Genomic DNA, 26,180 nt, shown 5'->3' on the forward strand with positions numbered 1-26,180 from the left:
CCAGAACCCATACAACCGGCGCAAATCGGAAATATTCGGGTAACACGTCAGGAAAACGTGAATCGGGCCCTTAGTAAATGACCCCCATTGTTCTCTCTGTTAGTGATTCCTGTGATGATCCTGTCATCACTCTCTTCTTTGTTTATCTCTAAAAAATGGATTTTTGGGGGTTTATGTGAGGAACGTAAGGTCATGCGGTCGATCTTTTTACTACTATTTGACTCTTCGCTTTCTGAGGAACCGTGATCGGAACTTGTGGTGTATTTTTTCCAAGATGCTTGAGTACGTCTATTTTCCCTTCTCTCTTCTGACCATGTATAAACTGTATTGTGCAGATAATCTTGCATGTCTCGTAAGAATTTATGCAATTTGCCTTCTGAAATAGTTGTTTTTGTTGTTCAATCACAGTCTGAATATTTTCCATTGTTGACTTGTATTCTGTTTCTCCGCTATTTTTCTTGCTTTTTGCATGTGTTGTATAGTCAGGAGAATTAGATCCATAGAGTAGCGATTACTAATTGCAAACCAGCATTGTAGGTATATAGAATCTTCTTATAGAAAAATTGGTCTTAGAGGGCTTCTCATCCCCCGTGGTATCCTTTTAACCTTTATATATTCGGTGAGCATGAGGGCATGTAATTGTAGGTTTGTTTCTCTTTTCTTTAGTTGTTCTAGTGTCTTTGAGAAATTCAACTTAGAGTCTTTCTTCGCTCTGTCGAGTGTAAGTCCAGCTGATTCGGCTGAGATGATTGATTCCCGGTCAGCATCAGTCATGGAGTAGGTTTCTGCCCTACTGTCTTTTTATTTTCACCTCTGTTCTTTATCGGAAAAATCAAAGTTCCAGTTCCAATAATAGACCGTCAAAACCACTTATTTTCTTTTTATAAGTGTTTATATACTTTACTTCAACATTCACATATGTACATGAATCTTCATAACATCATATAATAGCTTGGACATGAAGACTGTGAGGGGTAAGCAGTTCTTCCTTGTAGACTGGAAGGGGTTTTATAGGGCCAGCACACAGGTGATTGGCGCTGGCCCTCAGTGAAGTGAAAGCCCTCTTTGTTCCTGCGTTCCTGTGATCCTGCTCCTGTGTTGCTGCTCCTGTGTTTCCGTTCCTATTCCCGTGTTCCAGTCTGTTCCTACATTCCTGTTCCGAGTTCCTGCGCCCGTGTTCCTGCCGTGAGTTCCAGTGTTCCTTCCTATGCTGTACTCCCGTTGTCACCCCGGGCTTGGACTGCATTTCCACCTTGGATGCCACCGTGGGCAGCAAAACCATCCCGCTTTGCGGGCTCAGATAAAGACCAGGTGCCTCTTAGACTCTGGTCCCAGGTGTCGTTTAGTACCATCTCCCACGGTGGTCCAGAGGGTCCACAGATCCAGAACCCTGACAACCGTTGTGGGGTTAAACGCTGGGAATAACCGTTATCATAGTTTGATACATCTGACTTTTTGGGACACGGCGATACACAACATGTTTACATGTTATACATGTTTATGTATAAAAAAAAAGATCTTCATTTTGCCATCTTCTGGCACTCATAACTTTTTCATACTTCAGTGTGCAAAGCTTTGTAACATGTCATATTTCGCAAGATGAGATAAATATGTTGCAAAATGGCGAAAAAGTGGTGTTTTGGACTTTAGGGCGATATTTACCGTTATGGGGTTAAACGCTGGGAATAACCGCCATCATATTTTGATAGGTCTGACATTTTGGGACGCAGCAATACCTAACATGTTTATGATTTTTACTGTCTATTTGGTTTTATATCAGTTCTAGGGAAAGTAGGGTGATTTGAACTTTTTTTTTTCAAACCCTCTAGGTTGTCTGATTGATCCTTCCATATACTGCCATACTACAGTATGGCAATATATGGGGACTTTACTAATCATCTATTACAATGTGCCACTGGCACATTGTAACAAATGATCAGAAAGTATACAGCCTCAGGTCTTACAAAGATCCGAGGATGTCACAGCAACAGATTGTCGCTCACCGATGACGTCACTGAGCAACAATCGGAGCCAAGATGGCGGCACCCACACTTTTTACTGCCACTGGTAGATTTGCAGAGCTCACCTTCTATGGAGAGGGCTTAACCCATGTCAAACATCTGTAAGGGGTTAAAAAGAACACTGTCCCTACTTTGAAACATGGAGGAGGCTCTTTTATGACCTGGGGCTGCTTTGCTGCACCTGGAACACTGGGACAGTGTCAGAAAGCTAACAGGATAATGACCCAAAACACACAGCTACAAACACTGGAGAATGGCTTGGAGGAAAGCATTGGACTATTAAGAGGTGGCCTGAGGAGCCCTGACCTATATTCTATTGAGCATCTTTGGAAGGAGCTGAAACATGCTGTCTATAAAAGGCACCCTTCAAATCCCAAGACAAATGGAGAAGTTGGCTCATGAGAATTGGGCCAAAATACCTGCTGAGAGGTGCAGAAATCTCATTGAAAGTTACAGAAATCCTTTGATGGTAGTGATTGCCTCAAAAGGTTTTACAACAAAATATTAAGTTAAAGGGCATCAACCACCAGAATGAAGGATTGTATGCAAATAAGCCTGAGGGGCTCCAGGTTTCATAGGTGTTAATGGAGCCTGGAGCCCCTCAGGGTCATTTGCATACAGTCTTTCTATCCTGGTGGTGGATGCCCCTTAAAGGGGACCTGTCACCCACAAAGAGACCGCCACCAAACAAGCCCCCCCATAATCCTCTCCCAGCCCCTTTCTACATATGCTAAATTTATTTTAATTCATGTTGGGAAAGTTGTTCCTAAAAGATCTGACCTCTTACCAAATAAGAGGTCGGATCCATGTATCTCCTGCGCTGGCAGTCAGGTTTATTCTTGAGGGTGATGGCACTCCTCTGTATGGTCTGGCTAACACTACCCCGAAACTCCACCACCACGACCCTCTGTTTCACGCCGCTGCCAGCAGGAACCTGTAAGACAAGCCGGCAGCAATGCATATATTGAGCAATCGCTGCTGGCTCTCCAGGATGTATATATATATATATATATATATATATATATATATATATATAATTCGGGCAGCACTGTGGCCGTTGACAGGTCCACAGATATTAGCGCTACATCCTCAGGAATTCATTATACACAGATGTGGCTGCTTCGAACTGACAGCGGCTGCGGCCACGCCATGCTTATTGACAGGGCCCAAAGCTGCTGTCAGTTTGGCGTGGCCGAACCGTGGAGAGCCAGCAGCGATTGCGCAACATATGCAATGTTGCCGGCTTCTCTTACAGGTCCCCACTGACAACGGCGTAAAACAGAGGGGCGTGGTGGAGGAATGTCGAGGAAGTGTCAGGCAGACCATACAGAGGAGGCCCCCTAATGCGGGGAACCAACCTCTTATTTGGTAAGAGGTCAGATCTTCTAGGAACAACTTTCCCAACATAAATTCAAATAAATTTTGCATATATAGAAAGCGGCTGGGGAGAAGACTATGGGGGGCATGTTTGGTGGGGGTCTTTTTGGGGGTTACAGGTCCTCTTTAAGGGTACTATCACTTCTGTCCTAGCCTGTTTAAAGAGTTTTATTTTTGTAACAATTCTGTTGAAGCATGGATGAAAAGAAACTTATGTCAAAGTTAAATTATTGTGGGTTTTTCATTTAATAAACAAAGGGTACCAACAACTTTGACCACTTGTGTGTATACTGGGTTGGCAGTGTGCCGGGGATACTTATATACTAGGGGTGGCAGTGTGCTGAGCTACCTATATACTGGGGGATTGTGCTGGTGCTACCTATATATGGGCAGAGTGTGCTGGGTTTACCAATATATATTACCAATATATATTAGGAGGGGAGTGTGCTGGAGCTACTTACATACTGGGGGCAGTTTGCTGGATATGTTTATACTGGGGGTCAGTGAGCTGGCATATAAATTAGTGGGCCCTGTACATATGTAAAATCATTTGGGATACTGTATATATGGACCAGGAACTGGTGCTGTGTTTCTGAATGAAGCCAGGTTCTAATACTGTACTTATGTATTGAACTCCAAACTGGTGCTGTATTTATGCATTAAACTTTGTTCTGGTGAACTAGATATGTACATTTCTATTATAATAATTAATGACATGCACAACATTGTAATTTAAAAAACCACTGTACATTTTAATAAAAGGGGGGCACTGTATATGTTAGAAGTAATTTGGGAGGAGCAATGTGTAAGCTAACTTAGTGGGATAGTGCTGCATACACTATAATCCATACATAAATGAGTGTAATATTTTTAAATTTGAAGGGCTGTTTATGTTAAAATCAGAGCGCATTGTGAATATTTTAATGACCTTGGGGAGGGGTCAATTTTTTGAGATTCTCCTTGTACAGCAAATTATCCAGAAACTGCACTGATTGGAAACATACTATTTGAATTAGATTCCATTATCCTCAGTCAGTATATTTTCTAGATGTGCTTCGCAGGTTCTACCTCCCTTTCATATTTATCTTCTTAAGTGCTATGGAATTTGATGGCGCTATATAAATAAAGATTATTATTATTATTATTATTATTATTATTATCATTCTACCATCATTTACCTATCATCTGTCTATCTCCTATAAAATTCTCCAACGGCCCCATATTACAGATTTCCTTACCTTACTAATGTGTTTAAACTACAAAGTGTTATTATAAGGGAGCTTCCTACTGAATGTGTCTGTTTATAAAATAGTTTTATTTTGGGGCCCCACATTTAGTTTTGCCCAAAGCTCCACTTTGTCTAAAACCGGCCCTGCTAATCTGGTACATCTTATATACACTCACCGGCCACTTTATTAGGTACACCTGTCCAACTGCTCGTTAACACTTAATTTCTAATCAGCCAATCACATGGCGGCAACTCAGTGCATTTAGACATGTAGACATGGTCAAGACAATCTCCTGCAGTTCAAACCGTGCATCAGTATGGGGAAGAAAGGTGATTTGAGTGCCTTTGAACGTGGCATGGTTGTTGGTGCCAGAAGGGCTGGTCTGAGTATTTCAGAAACTGCTGATCTACTGGGATTTTCACGCACAACAATCTCTAGGGTTTACAGAGAATGGTCCGAAAAAGAAAAAACATCCAGTGAGCGGCAGTTCTGTGGGCGGAAATGCCTTGTTGATGCCAGTGGTCAGAGGAGAATGGGCAGACTGGTTCGAGCTGATAGAAAGGCAACAGTGACTCATATCACCACCCGTTACAACCAAGGTAGGTAGAAGAGCATCTCTGAACGCACAGTACGTAGAACTTTGAGGCAGATGGGCTACAGCAGCAGAAGACCACACCGGGTGCCACTCCTTTCAGCTAAGAACAGGAAACTGAGGCTACAATTTGATGGATCCATCCTGACTTGTATCAACGGTTCAGGCTGGTGGTGGTGGTATCATGGTGTGGGGAATATTTTCTTGGCACTCTTTGGGCCCCTTGGTACCAATTGAGCATCGTTGCAACGCCACAGCCTACCTGAGTATTGTTGCTGACCATGTCCATCCATTTATGACCACAATGTACCCAACATCTGATGGCTACTTTCAGCAGGATAATGCTCCATGTCATAAAGCTGGAATCATCTCAGACTGGTTTCTTGAACATGACAATGAGTTCACTGTACTTTGGGATGTGGTGGAACGGGAGATTCGCATCATGGATGTGCAGCCGACAAATCTGCGGCAACTGTGTGATGCCATCATGTCAATATGGACCAAAATCTCTGAGGAATGCTTCCAGCACCTTGTTGAATCTATGCCACAAAGAATTGAGGCAGTTCTGAAGGCAAAAGGGGGTCCAACCCGTTACTAGCATGGTGTACCTAATAAAGTGGCCGGTGAGTGTATGTGTCAGTAGAGATAGACAAACGCAAGTGATTTAGGCTAGTGCCACAAAGTTATATTTTTTATCCAAAATCTGTGATACCCAGGAAGGTTGTTATGCACAGTCAGATTTCTCTTATTTCTTTTGGTCTCTATATCCCACTAATGTGATGCCCCAACTTCTTTATTTATTCTTTACCTATGCATGCCCATAAGCAGTGAAGTGATTCCTCTGCTGACCCTTTAAATTAAATACATTCTATATCAAATTACATATTATTGTGAAATTGTGTTTTCCCTTTTTTTTCTGGAAATAGTGATCTATCACTACTCCTTGTCAAAACTAAAGGATGTGTGTATACTAGAAGTCACAGTAAATTTGTACATTAATTAAAGCTAATCACACTGTGCCGTAAAGCATTTACCAAATGTCTCAAGAAAGATAAATCACCTCAACAGCACATTTAGGAATTATAAATATCTTATGACAACTACAATATTTTATTTTGCTCAGTTGTAAATTACATGAGTGATGTGAATGCTAACAAGAATTACAAGTACAAGTGCTTCCATTAGTATGTAGAAATATGCGGCTTGCCAGATCCTTATACCAGATATATAATGCAGACAGGGAGAGGTGCAATGGACAACAATTCAATCCCATCAGCCTTTGTTACCATTTTGCCACCTGGTGCTCACAGCCTCTTAAGAAGATGCACAGTATATTGTCTCATTATATCCTTCTCCCTCTACTGCTGCAGCACTTCCACAGCTCTCAGCAGCCTGTCACATAGTGTCACCTGACTGAAAGGGTTAACAGCTCAACTGCTGCAGCACTTCCACAGCTCTCAGCAGCCTGTCACATAGTGTCACCTGACTGAAAGGGTTAACAGCTCTACTGCTGCAGAACTTCCATAGCCCTCAGCAGCCTGTCACATAGTGTCACCCACAAGTCACCCGACTGAAAGGGTTAACAGCTCAACTGCTGCAGCACTTCCACAGCTCTCAGCAGCCTGTCACATAGTGTCACCTGACTGAAAGGGTTAACAGCTCTACTGCTGCAGAACTTCCATAGCCCTCAGCAGCCTGTCACATAGTGTCACCCACAAGTCACCCGACTGAAAGGGTTAACAGCTCAACTGCTGCAGCACTTCCACAGCTCTCAGCAGCCTGTCACATAGTGTCACCCGACTGAAAGGGTTAACAGCGGAGTTGGGATATCATCACTGCCGACATATTATCACAAGTTTCACATCAAGAAATTCTATAGCCTACATTTAATAAGTCACAATTATATACAAAACATTTACAGTCTCTTATTCCTGAAAGTTTGTTCATAAAAAAAGCTGTCGGTAAATCCCTGCGCACAAAGACAGTCCAGATAGTACATCACACTGCGATTGTATGTCCTATACTCACCGTTCAGTGCAGCAACCCGCTGAAAAATACGCATCACACTTGCAGCTCCGGACTTTTCTCCTGCTCTTGGTACCATGCGGTATTGATATCCATTGCGCGTGCGCAGTGTGTAGTTCGCTCATGCATGGAACTGTAGATGGAAAAACAGAAGGTGGCGCTGTTAGTCGCTGAAATGCTGATAGTTCCATCAATATCCAGTCATGAGGGGAAAGGAATTGTTATACTAAGTGGTTTACATTAATGAGTTCCGCATTATTTGTCTCAGCAGCGGTGACATTTTATTTCTCACAGTGAGGGAACCGTTTATTAATGAAATAAAAATCATCAGAACCCACCAATCCAAAGGCACTCAACAGTGTGGGGTGTCCTGAAAGAAGTTCACACAAAATGCAGTCATTTTTTATGTAGTATTCATAATATCCTTGATGCAAGTCTGCTAAATATTTCAGTGAAAGGGTTAAGTTTATTATGAAAATCCACAACATAAACGAAGATTTTTGAGAATTAACCCCTTCAGCGCGATTCCCTATTTCATTTTTGTGTTTCTAATTTTTATTTTTCACTTTGCTAAATCTATAACATAAGAGCTCTGCGATAGTTTTATATTTACAAGAATAATTATATTTCTCAGAGGAAATATCCCTATATGATATTCTGTGCGGTGTACTGGAAAGCTGGACATAATTCCAAATGCAATAAAATTAATTAAAACAGCAGTACGCCATTTTCTTGTGGACTTTTACTGTGCGGGCGCATCCTCTTCATTTTTCACAAGATGAAACATTTTTATATGTATGCAATTGTACTTCGCCATTATAAATGATACAGTCATGTTCAACCACATTACCCAACACTAAACCAGCACTGATCACAGTATATTACAGCAGACACCTGCTATGTGTGAACAGGGCTCAGCCTGTGAGCCCTCTACATGCATCCCTAGCTACAATAGGATATAGCCACGTTTTGTTGCATACAGGGGTTAAAAATCATTATATTATAAAGAATATAAAATAATATATAATGATATATTATGATAAGAATATGATATAATATATAAGTTGAAACTGGTTTATATTATAATTGTAACTCAAACTCAAAGCTCCATTACAGACACCTTAAAGCTGATCATTGCAGCCGTGGGACTAAAGTAAGGCCCCTTTCACACTTGCGTTTTTAACGCGCGTTTTCTGCGCGTGCTTTTGACGCGCAGAACTTGCATTGCACTCTGACCCATTGTATTCAATGGGTCTTTTCAGACTTGCATTTTTTTTCACACACACGCGCGTTTTTTTTTCCCCGCGTTTAAATCTCGACATGCTCTACTTTTGCAAGTCACGCGTGTGAAAAACGCACCATACAAGTCTATGGAGATGCATCAAAAACGCATTACACTCTAAGACGCTTGCAAGTGCAATGCAAGTGCAATGTGTTTTTCACGCATCAATTGCCATAGAAAAAATAGAACTCAGTCCATTTCACGTGCATTTTCTGCGCGTGAAAAACGCATTGAAATTGCATCAAAAACGTACGTGAAAAACTGAGACCATAAACAAACTCTGACTGAAAACTGATTGCACTCTGATGCAAAATGTGCATTTTTCACTGACCAAAAACTGATCGCACGACTGTGGCGTGATCTGCAACGCGAGTGTGGAAGGGGCCTTAAGCCTCCAGAGAGTTTCACCAGAGGTCACAGTGGGCAGAGAGGCCCATTTATAACTAGGGGTCATCTGTAAGTCAGGTGCCCTTAAGTCAGGGGCTGCCTGCATGTGTATTTATATAAAATCCCCTTACCGACATATGACGTAATACTACGTCACGCACCGGGTGCAGGTGCATGGAGAGGGTTCACGGGCTGAGCCCTCTCCATAGCCGGTAAGTCTATGGTGCATATTGCAGCAAAGGCTTACCGGTAATACCCGTGATCAGTGCTAGCATGCGCCCATGTGAGGATCATCGCTCCCCGTGACATCATTGGGGAGCGGAGATGGGTTGCCATGACAGCCTCGGGGCTATCTCTTTTTAACCTTTTCATTACAATGTGCGATCAGCACATTGTAACGAATGAGGAGGAAAATCCCCATATATACCGCCATACTGTAGTATGGCGGCATATGATAGGATTGATCAGACAACCTAGGGCTTTCCCTAGAACTGATATAAACTATAAAAATCATAAACACATTAGGTATCGCCACGTCCAAAAATGCCAGATCTATCAAAATATAAATCTTTTCACTGCATTTAACCCCGTTATGCACTTTTTGGCATTTTGAAAAAAAAAATTCAATAAAAAATAATCAAAAGGTCATACAGTCCTAAAAATGGTTGCATTGAAAACGTCATTAAAAGTCGTAAAAATGACACCTCCCACAGCTCCGTACACCAAAGTATAAAAAAGTTATTGGCACCAGAAGATGGCAAAAAAAAATTTTTGTACAGGAGGTTTTAATTTTTGTAAATGTATGAAAACATTATTAAACCTATACAAATTCAGGCTCAGGAAGAGGGTAGGCGATCGCCAGGGAGGGCAGGCTGGCTATATACCGGGGGGAGGGGCAGGGGACTGGCTGGCTATATACTAAGGGGCTGGCTGGATATATATTGGTTGGCTGTAAACTGAGGGCATGGGCCAGGGCAGATTCTAGCCTTTTTGCAGCATGAGGCGAAAAATGTAATGCTGCCCCCAGCCCCCCCTCTAGACAAAAAAGGAAAATGCTTCTCTGCAGTCCCATAGACTTTGTTTATAAGATGGCAGCTGATGGCTGCTTCAAGCAGCAGGATTTATTTATTTTTGTTAAATTATTTTTAATACATTCCCTTATAAAAAAAAAAATTAAAAAAAAATTGGCTGGACCATTATACAAGCTCTTATACCTCTTTTGTTACCACCCCCTGATCCTCATAGACTCTTCTGAGCAAGGCCTTCAATCCTTTTGTCTTATATGACTGTTGTTACTCTGTAATGTCTTATTTTATTTGTATATGTTCCCGGCAATCTGTAAAGCGCTACAAAACCTGATGGCGCTATATAAATAAAGATTATTATTATCTACAAACTATCAGAATATGTGGATAACCCACACGGTGCCAGGGGCTCACTGATGCTCTGGGACTGATTCTATACAGGCTAATGCTGTCTCACACACTGTGAGTAGTTAGTCACTTATTGTATAGTGTCATGGATAACAACTGACCACTCTGAGCACCACATATAAAGTCCCATAAATAGACATATATAGTCCCATCAAATTATGGTACATATATAGGAACCCCAGTTTATTATATATTAAATATATTGGACTACCCTTAACTGATTACAATGCAAGACACATTACCATACTTTTTGCAAAACTAATATGCATTTGGTGATGTGTTTTGTCTGATGTGTTCGCAATGTGCTTTAAAACACATAATGTGAGCAGCCCCATTAATATATTGTGACTTCTTATTATTTTATACCACCCCTTTTATATACACTTCTACTATTTTATATATACAGCCCCCTAAAATGTATATGAATACAGCCCCTCTAATTTATTTATACTACCCACTCTAGTTGTGTTAGTCCACCACAGCAGAAATATATAAAGCCCCCCACACTAGTAATAAATATAGTCCTGCACAGCAGTAATATATATAGTCCCCCATAGCAGTAATATATATAGTCCCCCATGGCGGTAATATGTATAGTCCCCCATAGCGGTAATATGTATAGTCCCCCATAGCAGTATTATATATAGCCCCCCCACAGCAGAAATATATCATGTCCCCCCACACTACTAATAAATATAGTCCCCCACAGCAGTAATATAGTCCCCCATAGCAGTAATATGTATAGTCCCCCATAGCAGTAATATGTATAGTCCCCCATAGCAGTAATATATATAGTCCCCCATACCAGTAATACATATAATCCCCCATAGAATTAATATATATAGTCCCCCATAGCAGTAATATGTATAGTCCCCCATAGCAGTAATATATATATATAGTCCCCATAGCATTAATATATATATAGTCCCCCATAGCAGAAATATATATAGTCCCCCATAGCATTCATATATATATATATATATATATAGTCCCCATAGCATTAATGTATATAGTCTCCCATATCAGTAATATATACAGTCCCCCATAGCATTAATATATATAGTCCCCCATAGCATTAATGTATATAGTCTCCCATATCAGTAATATATACAGTCCCCCATAGCATTAATATATATAGTCCCCCATAGCAATAATGTATATAGCCCCCCACAGCAGTAATATGTATAGTCCCCCATAGCAGTAATATATATAGTCTCCCATAGCATTAATATATATAGCCCCCCATAGCATTAATATATATAGTCTTCCATAGCATTTATATATATATATATATATATATATATATATATATATATAGTCCCACATAGCAGTAATATATATAGTCCCCCATAGCAGTTATATAGTCCCCCATAGCAGTAATATAGTCCCCCATAGTAGTAATATAGTCCACCATAGCAGCAATATAAATAGACAGCCATAGCAGTAATATATATAATCCCCCATAGCAATAATATATATAGTTCCCCATAGCAGTTATATATATAGTCCCCCATAGCAGTAATATATATAGTCCCCCATAGCAGTAATATAGTCCACCATAGCAGCAATATAAATAGTCCGCCATAGCAGTAATATATATAATCCCCCATAGCAGTAATATAGTCCACCATAGATGCAATATAAATAGTCCCCCATAGCAGTAATATATACAGTCCCCCATAGCAGTAACATATATAGTCCCCCATAGCAGTAATATATACAGTCCCCCATAGCATTAATGTATATAGTCTCCCATAGCAGTAATATATATAGTCCCCCATTGCAGTAATATGTATAGTCCCCCATAGCAGTAATATATATATATATATATATAGTCCCCATAGCATTAATATATATATATAGTCCCCCATAGCAGTAATATGTTAATATGTATAGTTCCCCATAGCAGAAATATATATAGTCCCCCATAGCAGTAATATGTATAGTGCCCCATAGCAGAAATATATATAGTCCCCCATAGCAGTAATATATATAGTCCCCCATAGCATTCATATATATATATATAGTCCCCATAGCATTAATGTATATAGTCTCCCATATCAGTAATATATACAGACCCCCATAGCATTAATATATATAGTCCCCTATATCATTAATATATATAGTCCCCCATAGCAATAATGTATATAGTCCCCCACAGCAGTAATATGTTTAGTCCCCCACAGCAGTAATATGTTTAGTCCCCCATAGCAGTAATATATATAGTCCCCCATAGCAGTAATATATACGGTCCCCCATAGCATTAATATATATAGCCTTCCATAGCATATATATATATATATATATATATATATATATATAGTCCCCCATAGCATTAATGTATATAGTCTCTCATAGCAGTAATATATATAGTCTCCCATAGCAGTAATATATATAGTCCCCCATAGCAGTAATATAGTCCCCCATAGTAGTAATATAGTCCACCATAGCAGCAATATAAATAGACAGCCATAGCAGTAATATATATAATCCCCCATAGCAGTCATATAGTCCACCATAGCAGCAATATAAATAGTCCCCCATAGCAGAAATATATATAGTCCCCCATAGCAGTAACATATATAGTCCCCCATAGCAGTAATATATACAGTCCTCCATAGCAGTAACATATATAGTCTTCATAGCAGTAATATATACAGTCCTCCATAGCAGTAACATATATAGTCCCCATAGCAGTAATATATACAGTCCTCCATAGCATTAATATATACAGTCCCCCATAGCATTAATGTATATAGTCTCCCATAGCAGTAATATGTATAGTCCCCCATAGCAGAAATATATATAGTCCCCCATAGCAGTAATATATATAGTCCCCCATAGCAGTTATATAGTCCCCCATAGCAGTAATATAGTCCACCATAGTAGTAATATAGTCCACCATAGCAGCAATATAAATAGTCCGCCATAGCAGTAATATATATAATCCCCCATAGCAGTAATATAGTCCACCATAGCAGCAATATAAATAGTCCCCCATAGCAGAAATATATATAGTCTCCCATAGCAGTAATTTATATAGTCCCCCATAGCAGTAATACATTCAGTCCCCCATAGCATTAATATATATAGTCCCCCATAGCATTAATATATATAGTCCCCCATAGCATTAATGTATATAGTCTCCCATAGCAGTATTATATATAGTGCCCCATTGCAGTAAGAGAAGGATTGGCAACAATGAGGAGACTACAGGAAGAAGAGCTGGATGGACCGGACCAATTTTTGGTATATTTTTGGTATAAGCATCGCAGGTATTTTTACTGGAGGGACATATTTTTCTATTTTACACAATATACGGCTGGGAGGTCTTATTTTAGATGTATTAGGTTTATTTCTTCTTATTTCCGCGTTTGAGGGGGGGGGGGGAATTTTGCTGGTACTGAAGGGTAGGTCTGCCCCATTAAATTTCTGGATGGGAAAATTGGACACGTGACCAGAGCTTGCACTCTATGCCTTGCAGGTGCTGTCCTGCCCTGCTCTCTAGGAGCTGCCAGTTCGTGTGTTTAGAACCACACAAATCTTTAAGATGAACCAAGCATGGATCTCACTCACCATAGCTGTGCCAGCATCTGAATAAGTTGGTAAACAGAGAAATACAGAATCCCCTGAATTTTAATAAGAAATTGTCAAATTCCACATTATCTAAATCTTAACTAGAAATTGTCATTCTGCATTACCTGAAATTTAACTTGAAATTGAAAAATTCTGCAGTACATGAAATTTATCTTGAAATTGACAGATTCTGCAGCTGGTTCTCCCATTGCTTTATTTACGGTAGAAAGAAACTTGGATGTCAACACATGGAGCGCCTTTAGCCACAGTCAGAGGAAGGTTGTGTGGTTTTTACATTGATTCTTTAGTCTTATATGTAAATTACTTGGTCTGAACACCCAGAGTACCCTTAACCGCTGTGACATTAACAATATATTTTTTCATAAATATTTTTACTATTTATGTTGTATTTTTAAGTTCTTTCCATAGCCCATTCTGGGCAGGGAAACTTCCCTGTCATTCCCAATATTTTTCAGCCCTCAACCCATTACTACCCTAATTTTAGAGCCATTATTGGGTGTCGAGATTCGGATCCCCATTGATCTCAATGGGGTTAGTGTTCAGGTTCAAAACCAGGTGAGTAAAATGCTTACTAAATTTCTGGAGGGGTGCAATTTCCAAAATGTGATCACTTCATCAGGATTCAACTACACTAGCAAAATACATATTTTTGTATGGAGTACTAATTTTATGATAACATCATTTTGGTTTTACACCATTTTCCTACACCACGTAGCCTAAATAACATGTTTATGGTATTACATGGGTTATTGTGATTACAGTGATATTAATAATAATTATCTTTATTCATATAGCGCCTTCAAATTCTGTAGCGAGTTACAAATGATATTCTATGTATATATGTTTTTATGCTTTACTGATTTTGCAGGATAAACACCGGAAGGAAAAAAATGAAGCGGCATAAAATTAAAATTTTTATGTATACTGAGCTTTTTATGGCTTGTATTGTGGTTTTTGTATCCTATTTAACACCTATAAACTGAAGTCTGAATTTCCTCAGTGCCTTCTGCAAGAGAGGTGGGGATAAGTTGCATATTAGGTGCAAGTCAGGTTTTTTGTTGTAATAGTTGCAGACAAAACTAGGCAGCCTCAGAACACTATTCTAATAGCTCACTGAAACATAGAAATGTACCTCTAGTCCTTTGTTAAATAGAGATAATCGAAGCATAAAGACAGTTTCTCAAAACTATATGCAGAAGGCTGGCAGAGAGAATTGCCAGTGAGGCAGACATAATGATTAGCATTTGCCTGGTGTATTGATTCAATCAATCATTACAGAATGGGACACTTTGGTGGACTTGCATTAGTCTCTCTCCCAATTGTGGGGTTCCAGCAATACGACCTACGAATAGAGTAGAAGGGTCCGTTATTGGAAAACTGTTTTAATTAGCCAAAATATTAAATAAAAACACAGCATTCTAGGCATACTATTGCTACAATGGTTTGGAAAGGTTGACTAGGAAATACCAATATAGAATTTACACTGTATATCTAAATCTTGTGGGATGCCTTAAGAGAAAAGAAGAGGTCTGTAGAATGAATAATAAGTCCATTAACTGACAATGCAAATAGAGTTCTATGGATACTTTAATTCATCAATGTAGTGATTGACTCAAGGTCATTTCATAAATAACATTTCACCTTCAGCATTATGAAACAATTAAATTGTGACATTTTGTTGTGGGTGTCATTTATTGCACATCTGCGAAAAAGGCCATTTATGTCTGTGAGAGTTGTAGAATGGAGAGATGACCCTGCTTCCTTCTCTATACGTCTTTGATATCTCTATATATACCTGTATATAAGTTCTCTCCATCTGTCTGAAAAAATAAATTTTATTTTCAGTGTGTTGTCTCTGACTGATATAAATTGAATAAAATATTCAGAATTCTTCTAATATTTCCTCCTGGTCCCCTACCTTGAATGTTTTCTAATGATGATTATTTGTGTCTTGTGTTGCTGTGGGTTATCTATAGCCTAAAGAAATTTACCTGACCTTTCCCTTTCATTGAGCAGCTTCCATTTTACATTTTTCTTGTATTATTCACATGTATTTTTCTTAGCGTTGCAGTATGTACTTCATGTCAGAGGCACAGTGTTAAAGATCCATTGCAAATTCTCCATATACTGCAATATTGTTGTATTACAGTATATGGTAGGATCACTCAGACCGCCCATAGTTAATGTACCCTAGGGTGGTTAAAAAGTAGTAAAAAATGTAAGAAAAAAAAAAGACATCTATAAAAAAAAATAAAAACCGAAAAATTCAAATAATCCCCTTTCCCTAAAACTGATATAACAATGTAAAAAATAAAATCATAAATATGTTGCATCCCAAAAGTCTTGATCTATCAATATATAAAAACTGTTATTCCCAGCAGTGAACCCTGTAATGTCCGAATGTCTGAAACGCTACGTTTTTACCATTTTGCAACACAAAAAAGGTATTTCAATCCCTAAAATGGTAGAAATGAAACATCACATCTACAAAAAAATTACAGCAAACTACAAAGAGATAAGTGATCCGGGGGAAGGGGGAGGCAGGCAAATATCTATGAGATGTAGCAGAGTAGAGTAACGGTGTAAAAGTCTGGCAGTCTCTGTGTAATATCTCCTAATATCTCCTCAATATCTCTCTTTATGTCAGCCTTCGCCTTTGCAGAGACCCGATAAACAGCTTCGTGGCAAGTGGAGACCTTCCTGGTCTCCCTGTAAAAACAGCAAGGAAGGGGTTAAGTACCTCCATTAGCTGGGATTGCGGAAATCCGGACAGCTGGGTGTTGACTATTGCATCCTCAATGGACCCTTCTTACCCTTCCTCAAAATAACCTTCTCTTTCCTCCAATGAGCTGCAAACTGGCATTACGCTTGTCTCACTATAATGAGCAGCCTTGATCATGTTCTCATGAAAAACCTTGTGCTTCTTGCAACATGATCGAGTTTGACTACTTATTGCGGAAGCAGGAAAAAAATTCCAAATGCAGTGAAAATGGTGAAAAAACGCATTTGCGCCATTTTCTTGTGGGCTTAGATATTACGTCTTTCACTGAGCGCCCCAAATGACATGTCTACTCTATTCTTTGGGTCGGTATAATTAAGGGGATACCAAATTTGTATAGGTTTTATAATGTTTTCATACATTTACAAAAATTAAAACCTCCTGTACAAAAATAATTTTTTTGATTTTGCCAACTTCTGGCGCTAATAACTTTTTTATACTTTGGTGTACGGAGCTGTGGGTGGTGTCATTTTTTGCAAAATTTGATAATATTTATCATTTTTAGGACTGTATGACCTTTTGATAACTTTTTATAGATTTTTTAAAAATTTTTCAAAATGGCAAAAAAGTGCCATTTTCGACTTTGGGCGCTATTTTCCGTTACAGGGTTAAACGCATTGAAAAACCATGAATGTATTTTGATATTTCGGGGATTTTTGGACGCGTCGATACCTAACGTGTTTATGATTTTTACTGTTTATTTATATCAGTTCTAGGGAAAGGGGGGTGATTTAATTTTTAGGTTTTTTTATTATAATTTTTTTTTTATTTTTCTTTTTACTATTTTTCAGACTCCCTAGGGTACTTTAACCCTAGGTTGTCTGATCGATCCTATCATATACTGCCATACTACAGTATGGCAGTATATGGGGATTTTCCTCGATGACGTCACGGGGAGCGGCGATCCCAGGCAAGATGGCGGCGCCCATGCGTCGCTATCTTTTTGAGGCTGCCGGCAAAGCTGTGAAAACACCTGTGAAAGCTGTGAAAACACCCGCGATCGGTGCTGGCACCAATCGCGGGTGTTACCGGTAAGCCTTTGCTGCAAAATGCAGCAAAGACTTACCGGCTATGGAGAGGGCTCAGCCCGTGAGCCCTCTCCATGCAGCGCGACCCGGCCGCTGCTGTGAATACACTGGTCGCGAACCAGTTAAAGTAGGTACACTGGTCGCGAACCAGTTAAAGTAGGTTATATATACAGTAGATGGATATGAGATATAACTACAGTAGAAGAGAAATAGAAGATCAATTAATAAATAGAGAAAAGCTACATATATAAATGATCAGATTATTGGAGATAGATAACTAGACAGATAGATACAGTAAGAAAAGATCCAAGCAGCACTATCAAAACAGAAAATGGGTAAACAAAAATAAAAAGCGTGTGCACACCTATGAGGGCCAGGCATCAGGTCCTTCAGTTATAGATACAAAGGAAAAAAAAGGCAGCACAGCAGATTGTAGTGAAAAAATACCTTAATGGATTTATTCCATGTGAAAGAGCAACTTTCGGCTTCAAACAGTGAGCCTTTCTCAAGCTGAATATCCATGATTGTGTACAGATATATAAACAAAATGGAGGAGGTCATGTGATCATTATTGACCAATACAGACAAAGTTCAAAGTTCAAGCAATGTGCAAAGTCCCCATCGTCTCCCCACCTTATATCACTAGCTCTTCTCTTAATATAAGGTGGTGAGACGATGGGGACTTTGTTTATGGCTTGTTAGCTATAGATGTTTTAAGATTTTTTCACTTTTATTATGTCAGGGTTCACACACATCAATGGATAATCACGATGTATGCTAAAAATATATATGTACACATATACCATGGTGAGACACATGCACATGCACTTTACTCTAATGATGCATTTATTTGATTTTTGTATTTTAGTACATGTTATGAGCATTATGATCGTTTGAACTTTGTACATTGCTTGAACTTTGCACTTTGTCTGTATTTTTCAATAATGATCACATGACCTCCTCCATTTTGTTTATATATCTGTACACAATCATGGATATTCAGCTTGAGAATGGCTCACTGTTTGGAGCTGAAATGTTGCGCTTTTACAATGGAATAAATCCACTAAGGTCATTTTTGACTACAATGTGGTGTGCTGCCTCTTTTTCCTTTGTATCTAGACATATAGATATATAGACAGGAGATAGATGATAAGCATCTTCACTTGGGAATTCAACTAATGGGTATTAACCCTTTCACTGCCCGGCATTTCTGCATATTTTGTCGCGTTATTGACCAGTGTAATATTTACAATTTTGACGTTTAAAAAGAATGAAAGTAAACCCAACAAGCCATATATTTTCTGAAAGCAGACACTTTCCCTCATTTTCAAAATTGCATTACAGAGTTTATAGACATAGGCACCTTCATGCAATTTTGATTCAAACTGAAACATTTTATAAAAAAAATACTTACAATTTGACTATGGCAAAAAATGTGCTCCAAACAGAAAATATTTACCTTCACATCTCCTAAATGTAATAGATGGACATGTGTAGGGTCCACAAATGTCCCATATTGATATGTTCACATAAATAAATCCACATAATATCACTAAAACTGTAATAACTAGATATCTGCTTTTCAGCTACAAATTTTAAGACAGTCACAACCTGCAAAATATAGCAAAAAAACAGAATAAAAAGTAAACGTGCCATAAAACCTATATAATTTTGAAAGCAGACAACCAGGCGATGCATTTGGCAATTAACATTCAAAATTTCCTCTAAAATATACTTTCCTAAAACAGTAAGATCTGAGAAGATCATACACACCCCACATGTGTATATTCATCAAAACATGCAGCAAAGGTAACGTTAAATCCACAGGGGCACCAGACAAGTTTTGCAGAAAATTGCACTGAGCGTCACACATATCTATCATTGTATCTCCCTTACACAATGGTCACCAAAATAAATAACTATGTATATATAGATATATATCCATAAACCAAGCTAATGAGATATTAAAAGTCACTTTTAGATGTGCGCCATTGTATTATCTGCTCAATTACTGAACCCTTCACGCTTCTTAAGAATTTGAGTGAGAGCGTCATAACATAGGTGTAAATAATGGAGGATGGTGTGAAATAAAAACTTTAATCCAGACATGTGTGTGTTTTTGGTGTTACATATAGCTTTATGGACACGTTCTGGGTTGCAGTGTAAGTATATATAAGAGCGACATTAGGCAAAGAGGATCGAATGTTCATCGTATCAGTTAATTTTCGCAAAAAAAAACCTCACGAAAGAAAAGGCAATAAGAGAGAAAGTGTGTTCTTAGATAGTTCTGCATAGAGAAGGGTTAAAACCATGAATATTGATATTATCCCTTCTCAACGTAGTAACATATAAAGTGAATATTTCCATCATCTGTGAGGTGCAGCAGCTCCTGAGTGCAGCAAATTCTCCCTGTAGCCTGATGGCTAAGAATCTGGAGGGGGGGTCACACTTCAGGGGGCTGTATCTCTGGCTCTGTGACACATAGAACCTCACTTCTTTTTTTCCTATGAAAGAAGAGTCTCCTCTTTTATATGAATCTATTTTGTGTTTCTATGTGTCAGGGAAACAGAGATATTAACTATCAAACTTCCGTCGTGAGTGATTTTTATATATAAAAATGGCACCTGATATTTTCACTTTAAACCTGAATATTTCTGGATCCATGGCACCTAGGAACAAAATTCAAGATTCATTTGAAAGAACAGATTCTCTGGGCAATTGCCCACTTTGCCTACCCATAGTGCCGGCCCTGGGGACATGGACAAATGCTGTGTCTTTATCCCTGGACAACATATTCTATAACCTGGTAGAGGTGTCCTCTTCTGTGGGTCTTGCCATGCAAATTATTAGTTCATTTGGCAGTAAATCACGTCTATACATAATTTTGTATGAATCAATGCTGCTGCCAAATGCACCTGCATCCTACCTGCATTCCGAGAATTAGCAAATATGCACACTAGGTGTTGGTTTTTAAATACCTTGGGATATTTATACCTTCATCCTCATAGACTTTAAGCTCTTGTGAGCAGGGCCTTCACCCCTATCGTTTCGTATGACTGTTTCTACTATGTAATGTAGTATTTTATTTGTATATGTTCCCTATGATTTGTAAAGCGCTAAGGAATATGATAGCGCTATATAAATAAAGATTATTATTATATCAAAATGACCGGCTGACTACATTTCACTTAATATTATTCTGATGACAGATCTCATGCACTGTAAAGTTAGCCTTATAACGATGGTGCTCATACCCCAATGGCTGTACATTCTACATAACACCCCAATATGGTTTCCATATATATATTTTTTCCATAAATTTGAACAGGCATTTCATTCCCTCCTTTGGAAAGGTAAAGACTTCAAAATGTGCCCTGAGCTCCTACAATACAGCAAAGATAGAGGGGGTCTGGCACTACTGAACCTATGGATTTACTATCTTGTATCTCAGTTACAGCAGATGAAAGGCTGGGGAGACAGTCTCTGTGAACTGTAGTGACAGAGGGCCCCCTCTGAAAGGTTCCTCTTCAACAACTAGAGGTGGGTGAAAGGTCTAGGGCAGTGATGGCGAACCTTTTAAAGACCGAGTGCGAAACTGCAAACCAAAATCCACTTATTTACCGTGAAGTGCCAACATGGCATTTAAGCTATAACTTATTGCTACCTGCTCTTCTACATCATTAAATTGTATTGGCCCACTGAGACCACCAATACAGTTGAAAGAAGGAGCGCAAATTCAGACTCTCATTGTAGCTTCTCTCTAAGGTCTCTCTGTACAGGAAGAATCGTGGGTCCAGCAGGAGGACCTCCAAAGATAATGCGCTTCTGTCAACACCTTCTCACTTTTCCCGTAGTTCCAAACAGCCAATGAAGTGTCGCTTTAAAATAGCTCTGAGAGCAACATCTCTTGAGTCGGCTTGGACTGCAGGAAGATTTGGTGGATTTGGTGAACTCTGTCCCGGGGCAATGGCCTGAGTGCCCACAGAAAGGGCTCTGAATGCCACATCTGGCACCAGTGCCATAGGTTCGCCACCACGGAGATAGAAAAATTTTCTAACAATTCGTGGGATTCTCCATACAAAGTATGGGATAGAGTTTAAACTCTTATGGAAGTTTTTTCACCCATCTATCCTTTGGCTACTGGGGTTCCATTACGGTTTCACCACCAGAAAGGACTAGGATTTGCATGTTTCAGTAACAGAAACACACACTCTCCCAGTACCTACAAATAGCACTTGCAATACACAATTTGTGCCAAATACATTTGGGCATTGTTTTACCTTTTAAACTTTACCTTTTTTATACGCAATAAATTCTATTATAGTTGTCTAGACTGTGGAGGTATCAAAACATGTGTGTTTATGTTTTCTTTTTTTTAAAGAGCAGGTGATTATTTGGGCATTGGTCATTTATTTTCTTACTTTTGGAGACTTTTGTTTTTCCATAAAACTTTTTTAACTTTATGTAATTGCTTTCTCCTATAAGGGCACACTGACATGCGATCTCTTGATCATTTGTATAACGCATTGCACTACTTATGCACTTACCGTATATACTCGAGTATAAGCCGACCCGAGTATAAGCCGAGACCCCTCATTTTACCACCAAAAACTGGGAAAACCTATTGACTCGAGTATAAGCCGAGGGTGTAGTATATAGCCAGTCTCCGTGTAGTATACAGCCAGTCCCAATGTAGTATACAGCCTGCCCCCATAGAGTACACAGCCTGCCCCCATAGAGTACACAGCCTGCCCCCATAGAGTATACAGCCTGCCCCCATAGAGTATACAGCCTGCCCCCAAAGAGTATACAGCCTGCCCCCATAGAGTATACAGCCTGCCCCCATAGAGTATACAGCCTGCCCCCATAGAGTATACAGCCTGCCCCCATAGAGTATACAGCCTGCCCCCATAGAGTATACAGCCTGCCCCCTGCCAAGCGAATAAAAAAAAATAAAAAACGTAATACTCACCATCCGGTGTCCCGATCTTCAGCGCGAGGCTCCCGTTCCTCGGCGCGGTACCAGGCGGCGACGGTGGCTCCTCTTCTCTTCTGTAGCCGGCAGATCACGTCCATGTGATCTCCCGGCGGGCGCGCACTAGGATACCGCGGTGTCGCGGCTGATGACGTCATCAGCCGCGACACCGCTGCATCTTATTGTGCGACCGCTGGCAGATCACATGGACGCGATCTGCCGGCTACAGAAGAGAGAAGAGGACCCGCCGCCGCCTGGTACCGCGCCGAGGATCGGGAGCCTCGCGGTGAAGATCGGGACCCGCGCTGAAGATCGGGACACCGGATGGTGAGTATTACTGTTTTTATTTTTTTCTTGACTCGTGTATAAGCCAAAGTGAAGTTTTTCAGCACATTTTTTGTGCTGAAAAACTCGGCTTATACACGAGTATATACGGTATTTAGGGCAGTGTAATATACTGACAAACATTTTATTCAGCCATAATACAGCATACACATAGAAGAAATGATAAGCAGCACTAACCATCATTAATCCATTTTTTTATTTAGTGCTTATTAGGTAGAGAGGGGTATAAATGGGCACGCAGACCCTGACCATACTGAAAATACTTTCAAAGTTTTCAGGAAAGGACTATACACAGGCTCTTGTTGGAATTGCTGACTGGGTTTGTTAGATTTATCATAGGGACTTAGGTTGATAAATGTGGCACATGAGGTGCTAATGCCTACTCATGATTTGAGATACAAATATTTGAGACCGGTGAAATGCTGCATAAAACAAAAAGGAGACTGGGTTGAATTTGAAACTTAACTTGTGCCTTTTTGCTTTTTGAAAAGTCACACTTGATTATGTCTTTCACATCTGGATTCAGTCAGTAAATCTGCTAGTCATCTGCTTAGTAAATAAGGCTTATGTAAAAAGTGAAGTAGGGTGACAAATGTCTCAAAAAAGTTGTACTTGGAAGCAGTCCGGTGTATTCATGAGGGGGTGGGATTAGGGTTGGTGACTGCTGAATGAAGCCCAGCAGTCACCACCGACCTATGGAGTTGGAGGGGTGGGCTGGGAGAAGCAGTGCCTTGGACCGCCCCCTCATGAATACACCCCAACTGCTTGCTGTGCGGTCCAGCATTTCTATTGTACAGTGCGGCAGTGTCTGCTAGCTTTATAAGAGGGCTCTGTTGTAGCACTAGGAGCTGCTTACTTTAGCAGCCCCCCTGTAATTCTGGCCAGTATTCTTAGACAATGCTACACGGGGGAGACTTATCTGTACTATATGCAGCTCCCACACACTTTTCTTCTCTCCTGCTCTGAGCTGCTGCTTTTGCAGATTTTTTTTAAATAGAAGCCCAAGAACTGCAAACAGAGGCTGCATGTAGTATCTGTAGTGTCTGCTGAGCTCTGCTGCTGGGGATACACTGCTCTGCACAAAAGCTCAGGGCTTGCTTCTCAGTTTACGCCACCTTCAGGCTGGAGTGTTTTTGCACCTATATGGACAGGTTTCTAATGATGAATGATTATTAGGTGCAGCAAAACATCTGGATTGGTAGGATAAATTAGGAAAACATGGTTACTTTTGCTGCGTGGCCAATTTGATGTTTGGTCAAAAAACTGCAGGAAAAACAGTATGACAATATGAAAAGCCGCAAAAACAACAGAAAAAAACAAGTGATACATCTGACCCATGGTTGTGAGAATGTGACTCTTACATGTGCTGGAAAATGGTAGATAAAATTCTGTGAAAGGCTGGGATAGATCCAGCTTTCCTGGTCTATGTGGGAACATATGACAGAACACATTTTTAAATGGAACCTGTCACTAGGGACCTCATTTTCTATTAGTTATTATTATTTAGTTTGCATATTTTCCCAGAATCCCCTTACTGGTGCATCTATGCCTCTAAGACTCCACACGCCTACGTGGTGGCCTTAATTGGCAGTCTCCGTAAGGAAAACTCTTACTTCCCAACCCTAGTCACAAGCCTCTCACTCAGCTAAACCAGTTCCCTAAGCTGTACTGAGAAGACCCAATCAGGTCGATGCAGTGCTGTTTACAGTTGAGAGTCTGTACAGGTGGAGTTGTACAGGAGCAGAAAGGTGGGGGCTGAGAGTTAAAGAGTGAGTGAGCAGCACAGACAATTCACATGTTTGTTTTTTTTTAAATTCATCCAAGCCAAAGCAAACCGTGGACTCAGAACACGATTTTTCAGGTGCACAATAATTTAAACACACAATTATATTGTAATGCAAATGCACAGAAGCAAAAAGACATCTTTGCATTCCAGACGTTATGGGCTTCTACAACCTGTCATTAGTGAAAAGAGGTCCCTGGTGACATGTTCCCTTTAAGCATCAATCAAGAAGTAGGATCCAAGTTAAAGTTAAAGATTTTATATCATACAGTGCACCAATAAAACGAACTGTACAAAATTTAGAACAATTGGCATGTCCGTTAATAGTAACCAAATTGCATTTATTATAAAGGATATTTACAGTGAACAAAAAATAATTTGTCCTGTTAGAAATAAGGCAGCAAACACAAAGGTCATGAAAATCGGTTCTCATATGACTGCATATTAACCCTCCCCCCCCCAAAAAAAAAAAAATAAGAAAATAGTTCGAACTTAGTCCATCGTTTTTCTCGTAGTGGAGATTGTGCATAGTAAATAGCCCCACAGATTCATAGACATTTTTAAAAGCAAATAAATGGAACCATGAGAAGAGTTATTCTCTGAAAACAAAAATGTCTTCTTTTGAAAAGTTCAGATCTTCTAGAAATCTACAAAAAAAAAAGAAAAAGAAATTAAAACCTCTGAAAGAAATATTGCAAGTAACTGTATTTACAAATAAAAGACATAATTATAATTTTTTCTATATTTTGTACATATGATTTTTGGTCTGAAGATTTTCCCTTCTAAACATTCACACAAGGCTTTAAAAGTCTGTGTTATGTTTGTGTCCCCCATTAGTATTTTAGTTTCACCCTGCCATCTTGGATTCACGGCGGCAGTCGGGTCGCGCTGCATGGAGAGGGCTCACGGGCTGAGCCCTCTCCATAGCCGGTAAGTCTTTGCTGCATATCGCCGGTAACACAGAGCGCGGATGTTATCACAGTAATCGCTGCTGGCAAAGCTGCCGGCAGCCTCAAAAAAATAGCGGCGCATGGGCGCCGCCATCTTACCTGGGATCGTCGCTCCCCGTGACTTCATCTGGAAGCGGTGATCCGTCTCCATGGTAGCCTCGAGTCTTCCGAAGACCCGAGGCTATTTCGTTTTAACCCCTTCATTACAATGTGCTGATAGCACATTGTAATGAATGAGGAGGAAAATCCCAATATACTGCCATAATGTAGTATGGAAGTATATGATAGGATTGATCAGACAACCTAGGGTTAAAGTACCCTAGGGAGTCTGAAAAATAGTAAAAAGAAAAAAAAAAATTATAATAAAAAAAACCTAA

The 26,180-nt window shown here is 39.7% G+C and overlaps 2 protein-coding genes across 3 annotated transcripts in view; both read right to left on the reverse strand.

Moving 5' to 3' along the window:
* MRAP2 (melanocortin 2 receptor accessory protein 2) overlaps nucleotides 1-18,261 on the reverse strand; it is a 53,941-nt gene extending 35,680 nt beyond the window's left edge. The window contains exons 1-2 of the mRNA XM_072142024.1: nucleotides 18,198-18,261; nucleotides 7,248-7,377 (exon numbers count right to left, since the gene is read on the reverse strand). The gene's annotated coding sequence lies outside the window, so the exon portion shown is untranslated. The remainder of the gene's footprint in view (nucleotides 1-7,247; nucleotides 7,378-18,197) is intronic.
* Nucleotides 18,262-23,263: 5,002 nt separating this feature from the next.
* The window catches only part of CYB5R4 (cytochrome b5 reductase 4), a 142,554-nt gene continuing 139,637 nt past the window's right edge, over nucleotides 23,264-26,180 (reverse strand). For both annotated transcript variants that reach the window (XM_072142027.1, XM_072142026.1), the window contains one exon: nucleotides 23,264-25,500. In XM_072142027.1, coding sequence (XP_071998128.1) covers nucleotides 25,446-25,500 — 55 coding nt within the window. In that variant the 3' untranslated portion in view covers nucleotides 23,264-25,445. The remainder of the gene's footprint in view (nucleotides 25,501-26,180) is intronic.

Source organism: Engystomops pustulosus, chromosome 3, assembly GCF_040894005.1.
Source record: "Engystomops pustulosus chromosome 3, aEngPut4.maternal, whole genome shotgun sequence".
Classification (NCBI taxonomy): domain Eukaryota; kingdom Metazoa; phylum Chordata; class Amphibia; order Anura; family Leptodactylidae; genus Engystomops; species Engystomops pustulosus.